The 15,162-nt window shown below is 34.9% G+C and overlaps 1 protein-coding gene across 1 annotated transcript in view; it reads right to left on the bottom strand.

Moving 5' to 3' along the window:
- The window catches only part of RTTN (rotatin), a 142,896-nt gene that overhangs the window by 60,737 nt on the left and 66,997 nt on the right, over positions 1–15,162 (bottom strand). The window contains 5 exon segments of the mRNA XM_038525811.1: positions 3,766–3,837; positions 5,027–5,185; positions 6,880–6,987; positions 7,751–7,879; positions 14,379–14,598. Of these exon segments, the coding sequence (XP_038381739.1) occupies positions 3,766–3,837; positions 5,027–5,185; positions 6,880–6,987; positions 7,751–7,879; positions 14,379–14,598 (688 nt within the window).

Below are 15,162 nucleotides of genomic sequence, written 5' to 3'. Positions count from 1 at the left end.
CCCTAATTCTACATAAAATATTATAGCAATGTTCTCTGGATACGTGTTTTTCTTCTCTCACAGGCCATAAGCCCCAGAGAATTTAATCTGATTACCTGTGAATCCCTAAAATTTAGGTACTCAACCAATGTTTACAGAAATGAACTCAAACAAACTACACAGATAATCCCTATCTAACCAATACATTTGTTATAATCAATTCTAAAATTCTACTCTGGTAATTAAAGTTGCAGGGATATGGATCTGTGACAAAGGTTCTCAAACTAAACCCAGCAACATAATCCTCCACGTGCAAGAGTACTAAATTCAAGTCAAACTGCAGAGAACTGCTTTACCAACTGGAGAGCTAGGAGCATGACAGTTTAGAGCCCCATGGACAATGATTCTGTTTTCTCTACCAGAGAAGACTATTAACCTTAAGGAAGAGAAGACCAATATTTATAAACATCACTCTTAAAAAACAATGCCTTGAGGGATGCCTGCGTGGCTAACTGGCTGAGCGGCCAGCTCTTAAATTCAGCTTGGCTCATGATCACAGGATCCTGGGATAGAGCCCCATGTCCAAGTTTGCACTCAGCTGGGAGTCAGCTTGAGGATTCTTTCTTCCTCTCCCTCTGCCCTTCTGCCCACCTGTGTGTGGGTGCATGCTCTCTCTGTCTCTTTCAAATAAATAAATAAAATAAATAAATCTTTAAAAAAGAAAAAAAAAAAAAGAACCAAAAACAATGCTTTGAATAGAAAAGATCTGTGGCACACCAAGCCTGATGAACCAAAAACTGGATTCTCATTGCAGCAGGAGCCATGGTTTCAGGTCCCTACTGAAGGTGTTGGGTGCTGAAGGAAGCTGCTCAGAAGTCAGGCTCCTTATCCTCCCCTGCTCATAGTGACTGCCCAGGTCCACTACACTGCTGTATCCATGCAACAGTAAGTGGGGAATCACACTACAAAAATTAAGACCTGATTTTTTAACTTTATTTACTTAGCAATATCATAATGCACTAGCAAAGACTGATAAAGCGCTATCATGTCTGTGGTGGGAACTAAAAGAAACACTGAAAAAATATATGAAAAATATGAACACATATATTCTACACAGAAAGATTAAGTTAAATGGCAAGAAATAAGGCAAGGCAGTAAAGGTAATTTATGAAAAAGAACTTAAGTTATAGATAACTGATATCAAATGCTATTGTCTTTCTGAGTAAAGGAAGTTAAAATGGATCATATGGTTTACTGAAAGCATTTTTTAATACTTTTTGAATTAAAATGTTTTAACTGATTTATGACCCACCTGTTCTAGAAAAGATTTAAGGCCTATTACAAGGAAAGGTAAATTATAACATGATAGTGAAAATATAGCAGGGATGAGAGAAAGACAAAGAAAAGTATGAAAATATCAGACCCAGGAATAAAGCCAAAAAACATATATACTAGATAAGCCACATGTTGATAGGAAGGCTCTAAACTTTCTAGCATTCAGCAATAAAAGGAAAAACCAACCAGTTACATAATTTATAGATGCAAATTATTACCACTCAGAAGTACAATTCCAGATAGTGACATGAAATAGGAATTTCTTTTGGGTGTGTAGAGAAAGAATCTGGAGTGGGGGTAGTAATCACAGAAAGACACTGCAGAATGCCCAGTGGAGTGACAGTACAGAGCACATCCACTTAGACTTCAGGCATCAAAACAAAGTGCAAAGCAGTAAAAACAATTCTCTTTGTAAAATGTAATTAATGAAATATCTACCTTAACCAAAATAAAATATTTACAGTGCTTCTAGGTACTGGTGCTACTTCCTGCCCTATCCTCAAAATATTGTGAAATACATAGACAAGCAAATGAAACATTTTTTCGAATAAGATTATCATTTATCATTCTACCAGTTTTAGTTGTAGAATAATAGATGTGTAGCACCTTCTTTCTAGATATAATAAACTGGCAAAGGTCACAACCTTTGGAGATTATAAAATTCCATTGAAGTATCTGAAGGCTATTTTGCTCCCTTCTTGGAACAGCTGTTTTCACTTTGGGATTTAAAGTACCACTAAACTGTTAAACAGGGGGACAAATATGAGGCCACCAACTATTCATAGTGCTAAATAAGGATGCTTAAAAATCAAAAGAAAGACTAAAAACAGATCAAAAAAGAGGAAAAAAATCTGAGTTTACTAAACACACATACACAAACCAATTAGAGCTTATTTTTCTAATTTTGCTTAAGACTAGCAAAAGGTTCATCATCAAATACTATTTGGAATTAGAGTAGCTCTCAAAATTTTTGACTTTGGCCAAAATAAGCAAGGCAAAAGACTGCAAAAGCTCATTTAAAGCACTATTTTCAACTTTTTAATAGAAAATTATTCTTTGATAAAGAACTGGAGAATAAGACCAAAAGCTACAATAAACATGTCACTAGTAACAAAAAGGAACTGTATACTATTTAACTTGTAAAAGAAAAACATGAACATCTATGCATGTTTCTATACTATAATAAAATGTCCCAAGAACTCTAATAGAACCCAGAAGTAGCATTAACTCTTGCTTTCATATTATATTAATTTAAATAATAAAAAAATCATTGACATTACATTACCAAGCATATAAAACACAAGTGTTGCTAGTTTAACAAAGGGACTAGAGATGATTTGTATTTCAGCCAAAAACAACACATTTTAAAATCTAGTTGTTGGATAACAAGCATCAAAATTACACCACCATTAACATAAATATTAATCCTGTGTATTCTTTCCAGTTTTGTGTCCTATAGTTTTATTATAATGCAGACTATGAATAGCCAACCATTATCAGAAGGAATGTTAAACAAATTAGAGGAACAGGTGGAAAGTGGCCTAGGTTTTTCCAGAACTAACAGTTAAGCTGGGTGTGTCAGGTGTGGAAAATAGAGCCTTCCAAGAGTTAAATGAGATGTAGGTCTTGACCTGGATTCAGGATTCAAGTCACTGTCTGAAAAGCTGCCCTCACTGCAGGCTCAAGTGGATTCAGCAATTCCTCCATAGGTATATTCTAATGAAAAATTTAAAAGAAATTTTGGATTTGTCGAGGATCCTGGGGAGTGAGATGCAACAGTATGATTAATAAACACAGAGAAAGAACATATTTTATGTCCCCAGTGACTGCACTTTTCTATCCTGCAAATCATCTAAAAAGTAGTAGGCTATAAAAAAGTTAGGTACTACTAGACTTGATATTCAGAACATGAAAAAAAACTTAATCCAATAAAAACCAAAGAAAGATAAATTATGACCTTAAACTGTACTAAGGAAAGGAAAAAGGGCATTAACATTAATGCATACTTAATCATAAACAAATTTATGTATTATGATTAAATTATAGAGACAGTACAATGAGTAGGTAAGAGAGACTAGCTACACTCAAAGCAAAGATGTGATTTAGAGCAAACTATTTAAACCTTCTAATGCAAAAGTTCCTTAATCTACAAAATGAAAATAATTTAGTGGTTCAGAATTCAAACAATTATACAAGTTAAATATTAAGTTAAATATTGTTAAGCTCCTAGAAGAGTACACAGAATACTGTATTAGCTATTCTATTTCTGTACATGGAGAAAAATCCGTAAATGTGATAGAATATAAGAAAATTTCTACATTTCTTTTAAGAGATCTTGTTGCCATAGTTTCATCAGTAATGAGATATATACATATAATATACATACACACGCTGAAACTTTATCAATTAATCTCAAATATCTAAATTGATAACTGTTTAAAAGCCACTCACCTGCCAAGTATAATCCTTTATAATTACTGAAGGCATTGGAATTACAAGAAGATTCTGAAGAATAAATGCAGCCTAAAAAAAAAAAGAAAGAAAGAAAATGTCAATACTGCCATCTTGTTGTCATCTCTGAAATAACCTATATATTGAAATTTAATAATAAAGAACATTTCACTGGATAACTGAACATCCTGAAACATCATTATGAAAACTGCCAAGCTCATTGCTTATTATATGATGACCTAACAGTGGGTGGAATTATTTCATCAGAAAATATACTTTTTCCTATTTCAGAATTTTATATTTCCAAAAAATGGTCTATAAAATGTAAACTGTTCTGGTAACAGTTAAGAAATACTTACATGTTTCTATTATTACACACACACACACACACACAGACTCTCTCCCTTCTCTCTCACCCCCCTCTCTCTCACAAGTTCCTTTCAATAAAAAAGTTCTAACTAGAAATACAAACCACAAATGTCCAACTTTACCTTCTAGGTCCTAAAGATAGTCAAATTAAATAACTGTATATATAGTGAAGATTACAATATGAAGATGAGTAACGGGGTAACAGAGGGGGTCCAAGAGAGTGAAATTTTCAACCATCTTAATTCGAAGTCAACAGATATGTTGAAATTCGTAAATCAACAATAAGCTACAAGTTTAAGCATTACTATTAAAAAACAAATAACAAGAAACTATAGCATTTGGATAGTGGAACTGAGAACTTGCAAACAGGGGGCCTGGATCTGCTGTTTCCTCCATAAAGCCTCAAATCACTATTTCATTGCTGTTTTTAAAAATAGTTGCATCAATCATCATTTCAGTAAAAGCAGTAATGAAAGAAAACCACCAATTATTTAGAAAGAATTAAAATAGGGTTTAATTTTCCTCATATTTTATGATTACTAGAGTACTCTGACAGCCATTCATCTCAAGTAAAGCTTTACAGATATTTCTCATATACACTGAGGTAACAGAAAAGTAGTTTTTTTTTCTGTGAACTACTTTCCAATATATAATAATATAGAAGAGTTCATATAAAACATAGCAAATTCTGCCCTGATCTTACCAAAATAAAGGAATCCAGTATTTACTGTGAATTAGTATCTTTTTTATTCTCTGGTAGCATTTTATTTGGGCTTTTTTTGCAGGCAGAAAAAATCACGGTGGGTAATCAGTCCCCAGTCTTTATAAAGACCAACACAACGAATTTCTAGATCTTTATGAAAGGGAAAAAGTACTAAATGGACAGGCATACCTCCCGGCGCACCATACTACATTCCGACTGGTCCAGCAGAATGTTCACCACTGTCCCCCAGAGCCCACCAGAAATGTTTTGACAACTATTTGCCAACGCGACACAGCCAGTTTCAAGGGTGGTCAGTGCTGATCCTAATCCCAATGAAGTGAACCTCACCTGTTCAGATTTAAAAAAGTTGTCAAACCAAAAAATCCAATTTCCTAACATGAATTCTTAATTTTTCTGGCACATGAGATATCACACTTTCATGACATTGTCTTGACGATCCTAAATTATAAAAGGCACTTACAGAAAATAGTGCCCTATAAATTTATGAATGAATAAAAATCCTATTCTACAATTCAAATAAGCAAATATCACAGAAAATCAAAACCAGGTATAAATAAGAATAAAAATTATATCTCACAAACCTTGTTCTAAGGAAAGCACTGGGTGCTTACATATCTTTTGTGAACATGATTCCTGTTTATTCCTCCTTTTTAAGGAGGTTATCTATTATTTTGTTCTACTATCCTTAAGTTACTAGTGTTTCCTCCAAATGGCTTTAATTTTTTGAAACCTCTTCTCAAAAAGAAATAACTCGATCTTTTTATAAATTATCTAGTATTTTCTCCAAAATTACTATAAAAGAAAAATGTTTCAAATAAGATTTATGTGGTATGATGTGTTTACCACAGTGCCACTGCAGCTCAAGCTATGCATTTTGGTTTACTTCTGAATTCTGATTCTAAAATAGTTTCATAGATAGTTACAGGGTAACCAAAAATAATGTAGTCATAACATGGTCATGCAACAAGTCCAAGGTCAGTATTACAAAGAATGGAACCTCTAGGTTCAAATAGTGTTTCTAAAAATCAAGGTTTATAGCATAATAGAAAATAATCATTTCTTGCTTAAAACTAATGGATGGTGCCCATAGTTGACAGTATTGTATACTTAAAAATTTGCTAAGAGGGTAAATCCTATGTTGTGTTCTAATCATAAAAATAACACAGCGGAGAAGGGGAAACCTTTGTAGGCGAAAGATGGGTTTACAGCATTGAATGATTTCAGGGGTTACACTTATCTCCAAATGCATGAATTTGTACACATTAAATACGTACAGCTTTTTGTATGTCAATCATATCGCTTTTTAAAAAAGCGATTAAGTGGACAAATGGCTAAAGCTGGAAAATTTATTAATAATATAAAATTTTGCACTGCAATGGTATTATTCTATTAAATGACACACGAATGTCATTAGGCAGCTATCCTTCTAAAATCTTTGAAAATGGCTAGCATCTCCATTAATTTTTCACTTGTTCTTTCTAAAAGTGAAAAATCCTAAGATTTTTTTTTCTATTTTTAATCTGTAATGAGTTTGACTGGAGAGGATCTGCTCTGAACTGAACTGTGTCTCCTTTAAATTGCTGTGCTGAAGCCCTAACTCCCCTGTTGTTAGAGATTTTAGGAGATAATTAAGGTTAAATGAGGTCAGAAGGGTAGGGTCCTCATCTGATAAGATTGGTGGCTTTATAAAAGGAGGAAGAGAGGAAAGGTCACTGACTATACAGTGAGAAGGCAGCTATCTGAAAGCCAAAAAGGAGAGCCCTCACCAGAACCCAATCATGTTGACACCTTAATCTCAGATATCCAGCCTCTGGAACAATGAGAAAATAAATTCCTGTTTTTCAAGTCACCCATGTTATGTGTTATGGATCCCAAACTGACTAAGAGAGGGAGTAAAGAGTTTAAGGTATGGTCACTAAAATAATCTCATACTGGAAAATACGAATTTATGTACATACATATATTTGTTGTTTCATTTGTTCTAATCTATAGATTAGGACTCAATTTTCCTTCACACTGACCTCTGGGTCTCGGTCAACCCATAATGGAATGAGCCACGCCAATCCTTGTGGGGTAGCATGTCCTTCACTGTGACTGCCCAAAGGCAAAAACCAAAGTGACATCCACTCCTGGAGTGAAAAAAAGGGAAGAGACACATGAGGTAAGTTTCAAAGAATAAAATAGAGGAAGTTCAAATAACTGAATTTTTAAAAATCAAAACAAAGTGTTAAAATGTCCTTAAGACTTGGCTTAAATTCAGTATTTAATCAAAATAAAGGCAATAAAAATCTCAGCTTCTTCTTAAAAAGCTAAATAAAACAATTTTTCTTCAGAACTATCCACCCCATGATTTAGACAAAATGTAGTTCTCTAAAGCACACAAACTTCAATAAAAATAAATCTCAAATAAAATTCAGGTTCACAGCTTCTAAGAAATCTCTCAGTCAAAAATCATGTCTGTCTAAGAAGAAAAGTCGGGCAGCCCGGGGGGCTCAGCGGTTTAGCACCACCTTCAGCCCAGGGCCTGATCCTGGAGACCCGGGATTGAGTCCCACATCAGGCTCCCTGCATGGAGCCTGCTTCTCCCTCTGCCTGTGTCTATGCCTCTCTCTCTCTCTCTCTCTCTCTCTCTCTCTCTCTCTGAGACCCTGAGATCCAGGATCGAGTCCCACATCAGGCTCCCTGCATGGAGCCTGCTTCTCCTTCTGCCTGTGTCTCTGCCTCTCTCTCTCTCTCTCTCTCTCTCTCTGTGTTTCTCATGAATAAATAAAATCTTAAAAAAAAAATGTAAGAAGAAAAGTCAAGAGATACACTTTCATAGAGACTTGAAATGCGTGAGCCACAGCACATTCCTTGGCCAGCAACTCTTCAGAAGGCAGCCTATGCTCTCACCGAACTTTGGGCCTGGGCCATCATCTCGTGGGATAAATGAAGCAAGCAAAGAACTGTGTTCTTAGTGACCCCTTTTCCCATAAAGGACATAGCATTTCCTCCTCGCTCCACATAAAAAGAAGTAATGACCTGAAAAACAAAGATAAACAATATCATGGGGGCTTTACTCTGAGCAGTATATAAAAATAAATATGTAACTTTCTACTAACTTGTCTGATCTGAATCCTAACCACATGAAGTATATGTAACATTTTTAGTTTATACATCTCAAAATGGTTACGATGGTAAATTATAGGTTATGTGTTACCACAATTCAATATTCTTAGTTTAAAATTTTCTACCTTTGGAACTTGTGCAAAGATGTGTAGTATCCTCCTAGGAGACTTTTGTGATGTAGAATATGCTCATACATTTTTCAAATGTTACACTATCCTTGAACTAAAAGAGCTTATACATATCTTATTGAAAAATATACTTAGAAATTGCTACCTTTACAAAAATCTTTTGACTATCAGAGTTAGCTAGATTTTTCAGAATAATGATTTAAATATAAATGAACATTTTTTCCACTTCTGAGCAATCTTAGACTTCTATTCCATATTTAAGAATATGTCCATTATTTAAATTATTGGCTCTCAACTTTTTCTCAACTTTCCCACATATCTGAAGGGTTTGATACATTTCCATCAGTAACAAAAGAAATGTTTCTTATCTGAAGAAATATGTCCTTAACTGAGGAACTGAATCAGAATGGACAAGGGGAGTCAGATGACAGCAATTTGAGGCAAAGTTCTTCCATCTAATTTAGAAAATCTTTTAAAATATGTGGCAAACACTTTTGAAACATTTCTGTGTTTGAAGGACATACATTGTCCTTCAAATTGGACAGTACTTGTTCAGATTGAACAAGAACCTTTATAACTTTTTAACTCTTTTTTAAAAAGATTAATTTATTTTATAGCAAGAGAGACTGAGAGACAGCAAGCACTGGCAGTAGGGGAGGGGCAGACAGAGGAGAGAAAATCTCAAGCTGACTCCACACCAGACTCAGAGCCCAATGCAGAGCTTGATCTCATGACCCTGAGTGCCCCACTTATCAACTCTTAAATAAAAATATTCAAAGTGATGAACTATCACTTAAGTCACAAAATTTTAGTAAAAAAGGAATGCTAACCATATTTAGGTGGCCATACATTATAAAAGAAAAATCCATTTTAAGTCCAATCAATCAAAACTCCTTGTTATCTGGGGCGCCTGGGTGGCTCAACTGGTTAAGTGACTGACCCTTGACTTCAACTCGGGTCATAATCTCAGAGTTGTGAGATTGAGCTCGGCTAGGCATGGAGTCTGCTTAAGATTCCCTTTCTCCCTCTCCCTCTGTCCCCCCTCCCCCACTCATGGGCTCTCTAAAAAAAATAGTAATTATAATAATTTTAAAAAAATTTTTAAACTACTTGTTATCTGACCAATACAATAAAAAGTATTTCAGTTTACCCAAGGCCTCTGAATACTTTTATTCACCACAGCATCCTTTAAAGTAAGCCATTTTGTCTTAAGATAGAGACTATATTTCTAGTTTGGATTTTTTCAGCTCATACAGATTATTTTTAAAAGATAGCATAAATCACAAATGTTAGGTACAGCTTATTTAACAAAAGCAATTATTTGAAGATGATTTGGGATCTGTGAGCCAAATTAGAATTTTCATAAACCAAGTAAGTGTGTATTATGTCTAAAAAATAAAACGAGATTGTCTAGGAGTTAAAAACTCCTAGATGATGGGCACTGCTCTACTATTCCTTCCTCATGTGTGTTTTTGAAATTTTTCATAATTAAAAGTTTGAAACTTTAAGGGACTATATTAGTAATAAGATACCTGAATGACCAAGTCCTTATTATTCTCCTCTAAGTCACTGGAGAGAACTATATTGTGGTTTCATTACTAGTTGAAAAGGGACAAGCCAAGAACTAAGTACTAGCCAAGTACTAGCTCCTTTCGATCTTTTTGTCAGATCCATGGAATTATATTCCATATGTCTGGCTTTAAGGATTTAATTATCAGTCTATTCACCTGTCACAATATATCATGCTTAGTTTATTATTTTTTTAAAGACTTCATTAATTTATTCATGAGACACAGAGAAGAAGGCAGAGACATATGCAGAGGGAGGAGAAGCAGGCTCCCTGCAGGGAGCCCGATGCGGAACTCAATCCCCGGACCAGGATCATGTCCTGAGCCAGAGGCAGACGCTCAACTGCTGAGCCACCCAGGCATCCCATCATGCTTAGTATAAAAGCCTCATTTCTCAATTACAAAAAGCAAATATTTCTATTCAAATTTTACTGGGTAAAAACAAAATATCTGTATTAGAAATACAGCTCCCTTCTGAAAAGGAATCAGCTTTAGTGAGAAACTATAAAGTAAGTCATTTGGACCGACAATGACTTTGTTTCAATGTGTACTCACATAAGCCTTACTTGATTCTTTAAAAAGGTACACTTAACCAGTAGGAAATAAATCTAAATGTTTACTAATTATGTAACTATGAAAAGATTTCAAGTTAGATCTAATGGGACTCTGCCACAATGCCTAACAAAAGTGACAGACATCTTCATATTATTTTCCTGTCACTTAATGTGAAGACAAAAAGATTGTCTTTCCAACACATTATATAAAGCATGAAAGGTGCTCTTCTGTTTATACCAAATCAAGATTTGTTAATCAAGTGTTACTTAACTATGGAACATTATAAACAGGGATTGCACTTTTTATCTATTCCTTTGCTAATACATTGTGCTGATTCTTCTTACCTCAAAGACAACTGAACATAGAATTACATTACTGCCTCTTTGCCTTGACTTCTCACCTAGAACTAAGAAGCCTTTTTGTTCTCCAATACGAAAGCTCACTTTAAGTTCTGGTATTTGAGACACAAGGTGTGATCTGAAATCTCTCTTCTTACACAATTTTAAAAATAAAAGCAATCCAGACAGTTTCCAAATATAAACAATGTTAACACTTAAGTTCTTCAGTCACTACTGTAGCAGACCCTCACATATCCCTGCTCTGAAACAAATGAAGTCACTTTACAGAGGAGATGGGCTCCAAAAGGTTTATAAAGGGAGTATATACAAATCACATTACACATAATGCTGTAAATTAGGTACTTAAATATTGAATTATATTTTAAATGCATTAGAGGATCTGACTTTTTAAAAAATATTATGGTAAGTTCTTGAAGCTAACATAACTATTCTAAAACTTCATACACTTCTGGCCATGGACACACTGAAGCTTAGAAGAACTAATTAATATACTGACAGTGTACACTTTTTTAGTAATTATAATTATCCAAGAAAAAAATCTATTTGATTAAAATGGCTACATTAAAATTCATATTAAATTTTATAGTACAGCTAATACTATTTAGGATTCTGAAATCTTTTTAACAAAACAAAGTATACTTTTGGGAAAAATTCTATGTAACATCATCTGAGGCATGGTTTACAGCTAAATGTACAAACATCACCTTAAGCTGGATTTAATAATGAAAGCACAAAAATTAAACACATATCATCACATTCATGTTACATTTTAAATATTACTCAAACTGTATTCTAAATTTAAAAATCACACATAAGACATATATAAATTAAATTACTATTTCTCCAATATGTACAAATTACTGTTAGGATAATGAGAGCTATGGGAAAATTGAAATAATACAAAGATAATTCTCATAAGCTCACAGTCTAACAGATCAACCCATTAAACAAAACAGAAATACAATGTCTTAAGCACCATAATAGTGGCATATACTAACTGCTGCTGGCGTACAACCTAAGAGGAAACCAGTCACTCTACTGAGTGTGTATATCTGGAAGATAAGGAAAGACTTCCTTAAAAGGAAGGTAAATGAATAAGTGAGATCTTAAACTTTGTGTACAGATGGCCATCCGAAAAAGAAAAGAAATTATATGAAGAAACAGACTTTTAAAATAAACTTTTTTATTTAGTGAAAAGAGCCAAATTAAATGGAAACTTCAGGGTAGTGGGAAAAATTAAAACAGATATGAGACTCAAAATGCAAGATTACAAAGAGCCATATGCACTTAAAAAAGAGCTTTGGGTTGAAACATTTCTGTTTTAGGGATGCCTCGGTAGCCCAGTGGTTGAGCGTCTGCCTTCAGCTCAGGGCGTGGTCCCAGGGTCCGGGAATGGAGTCCCACATTAGGCTCCTCTAGAGAGGAGCCTGCTACTCCCTCTCTGTGTCTGTTTCTCATGAATAAATAAAATCTTAAATAAATAAATAGATGGATTTCTGTTTTTAAAGGATAATCTGGTGGTAGGTAGACTGCTGGACCACAAACAGAAACATGCAGCAAGAAAAGGAACAGGAAGTCATGGATACAAGTTGGTCAAAGCACCCCATATCTAGAATGCCCATCACTATCAAATATTTCATTCATGTTTCAAAACCTACCTCTACATTGCCTCCTCTAAGAGTCTTTCTTAACATCCTAATACAGTTAAAGATCCCAACCTCTGAGTATCATTCAAACTTGGGCTATCACTGAACCTTTCAAGACAAGCAATGCTGATGGATTTGGTCAATCCAATGAGCCATTTTTAGATCCAGACAGTTCATTACTTACGTAAACAGCAAAAGCAATAGTAGCCAAAGGTGCCAGCTTCCAGTGTCCTTTGCAGGGTGACACTGAAACAGAGGGCCAGATGATAGCAATGTGGATAGGAGGGCACTCTGGTGTGGAAGAGTTCATGCCCTGCTGCAGCTAAGCTGCTTATGGCCCACAGCTATACTCCAAGGGAACTGAGGCAGAAAGCCTCACTCATCAGAACCCAGGAGGCAGTAAGAGACAGGCTCGTGACAGACATCCTACAGAGAGCAAAGCAGTAAGAAACAGTCTTGTAGCAGTTCCTCGAAAGCCCCCCATGTTCTCATGTTCCAGAAGGATCACAGGAACTTTTTTAAGACTTAGATCAGAGCAAGCCCTGTCTCTGTGGACTACATGTATAAATGCAAGGCTGGCAGGGAACCCTGATGAAGCTCTTCTCTTACAGAACTATGTATAGCTACATAATTGCTATACTTACTACATTATGCAGAAACTATACTGACCTAAATGATAAAAATGGGACATATAATGTGTGATATCATGTTAAGGCCATGCTCATTAGAAGGTAATGAGAGCTAAAAATACTTGAAAAAAAGCTTTTAAAAAAATAAATGAAATAAGACTCCATCTAAAAATTTCAGAAAAAAGAAGGGCACCTGGGTGGCACAGTTGGTTAACCAACCACAGTTTGGTTTTAGCTCAGGTCGTGATCTCAGGGGGTTGTGGGATTGAGCTTTGCATTGGACTCCACCCTCAGTGCGGAGCTGGCTTGGGGGACTCTCTCTCTCTCCCTTCTCTCTCTCCTCCCCTACCCCCACCCCTATAGTAAATAAAGAAATTTTTTTTAATTCAGAAATATCAGAAAAAGAGCCATATATTAAAGCCAAAGGAGAAAGAAATAAGCATAAGCAGCAATTAATTAAATGGGGAAAAAACATTAAAGGGAGGATCAACAAAGCCAAATTTCATTCTTTGAAAAGAATGATAACAATAAAACATACAAACCAGCAGTAAGACCATTCAAGAAAACTTAGAGGGAAGGAATAATGAGTACCTGGAATGAAACAGGACCTCACTGTAGAGCTGATATACATTTAAAGAATAAGCTGCACTGATGGATCATTTTAGAGCTATGAATTCAAATGTTTAGATGAAATTCTAGAAAAACATAACTTATGCAAAAAAATTTAAATCTCAAAATTCTAGATTTAAATTCATTTCATTTCATTCAATTTACTTACAATCTTCTCCAAAAGAAAACCGCAGGTCTGATTGCTTTATCATCAAATTCTACTAAACATTTAAGGAAGAAATACTACCAATTCAAATCAACTATCCCAAGTTCCAAATTTTTCCACATATTAAAAAAAAATACATAAAAGGTGGGCTAACTGTGATATTAAAATCTGACAAAAGTTTTATGAGAAAGAAGACATGCAATAATCCTAAAAGCATTTGCTGCATAAGAAAATTGGAAGAGGGGCAGCCTAGGTGGCTCAGTGGTTTAGAACCACCTTCAGCCCAGGTTGTGATCCTGGAGACCTGGGATCGAGTCAAACGTCAGGCTTCACTCATATGTGGAATATAAGAAATAGTGAAAGGGACTACAAGGGAAAGGAGGGAAACTGAATGAGGACAAATTAGAGAGGAGACAAACCATGAGAGACTCCTAATTCTGGGAAACAAACAAAGGGTTGCAGAGGGGAGGGGGACAAGGAGGTTGCAGAGAGGATGGGGTAACTGGGTGACGGGCATTAAGGAGGGCACTTGATAGGATGAGCACTGGGTGTTATACTATATTTGGCAAACTGAACTTAAATATTTTAAAATTAATAATCACTAAATTTATTTATCACTAAATAAATATAGTGATACATATAATGCACTTAACATTATGCCTGACACAAAGGGAGTGATCAATAAATAGTAAATAGCTATTCTTTGGGGGTTGTTACTATTGTTGTTATAGTCACTGGTTATTTTTACTTACTTCAAGTAGACCTGACAAGTACTTAACACAAATTTCAAATGGCTTTGTGAGAGGAGAATGTGAGCTCCATCCTGGAGATGCTGTGAGATGAGCCATCCCTCGCAAGGTCCTCTCAAGGGATGGCAGGCCATAGAAGTGAGGAGCATCTGTGACTCTCAGGCACTGGAGCAGTTTCAGAGACAGCTGTGTTTGGAAAACATAAAAAAGTTCCAAGCATTTTCTGTGTATGTAAAGAAAGGAAAAAAAGAAATCAATAAGAGCATTAAATGTGATGGGCCTAGTGAGTTAACTTATTGATGGTAGAGGGTTACTAATAACTTAATATGTGAGAAAATTACGAAGCAGGAGAAGTAGCAGTCTTAAAACTGGAAAACATAATTAAAATACCATCGAGGGCATATGATGTAAAAGACCAATAACAATTACATTGAAAACATGTAAACAGATATTGGTAATTAGCATCCAAAAATAAAAGTTGGAATGGAAAATTAAATGTGTACTTTAAATGAGTTTAATTGACATATATTAAATCTATACTTTTATTCATTAGATATCATTTAAAAATTGATTTTTAATTAGCTGAAATTGAAGTCCGACACATAATTTAAATGAAACTGTCAGGAACAGAACAAACAAGAAAACACTCTTTATGAGAAAACAAAATCCTTGAAACCAATACGTAGGCATGAGATGAAATTCTTGGAAGAAGTACATCACTTTTTAACAAACATTGAATAAAATCTGAAATTTCTTGTTTTACAGATTTTTACACTGCAAAATTGAC

The sequence above is a fragment of the Canis lupus genome, chromosome 1 (genome assembly GCF_011100685.1).
Source record: "Canis lupus familiaris isolate Mischka breed German Shepherd chromosome 1, alternate assembly UU_Cfam_GSD_1.0, whole genome shotgun sequence".
Classification (NCBI taxonomy): domain Eukaryota; kingdom Metazoa; phylum Chordata; class Mammalia; order Carnivora; family Canidae; genus Canis; species Canis lupus.
The sequence above is the reverse complement of the archived record's forward strand: the minus strand, read 5'-3'. Positions and strand labels throughout refer to the sequence as shown.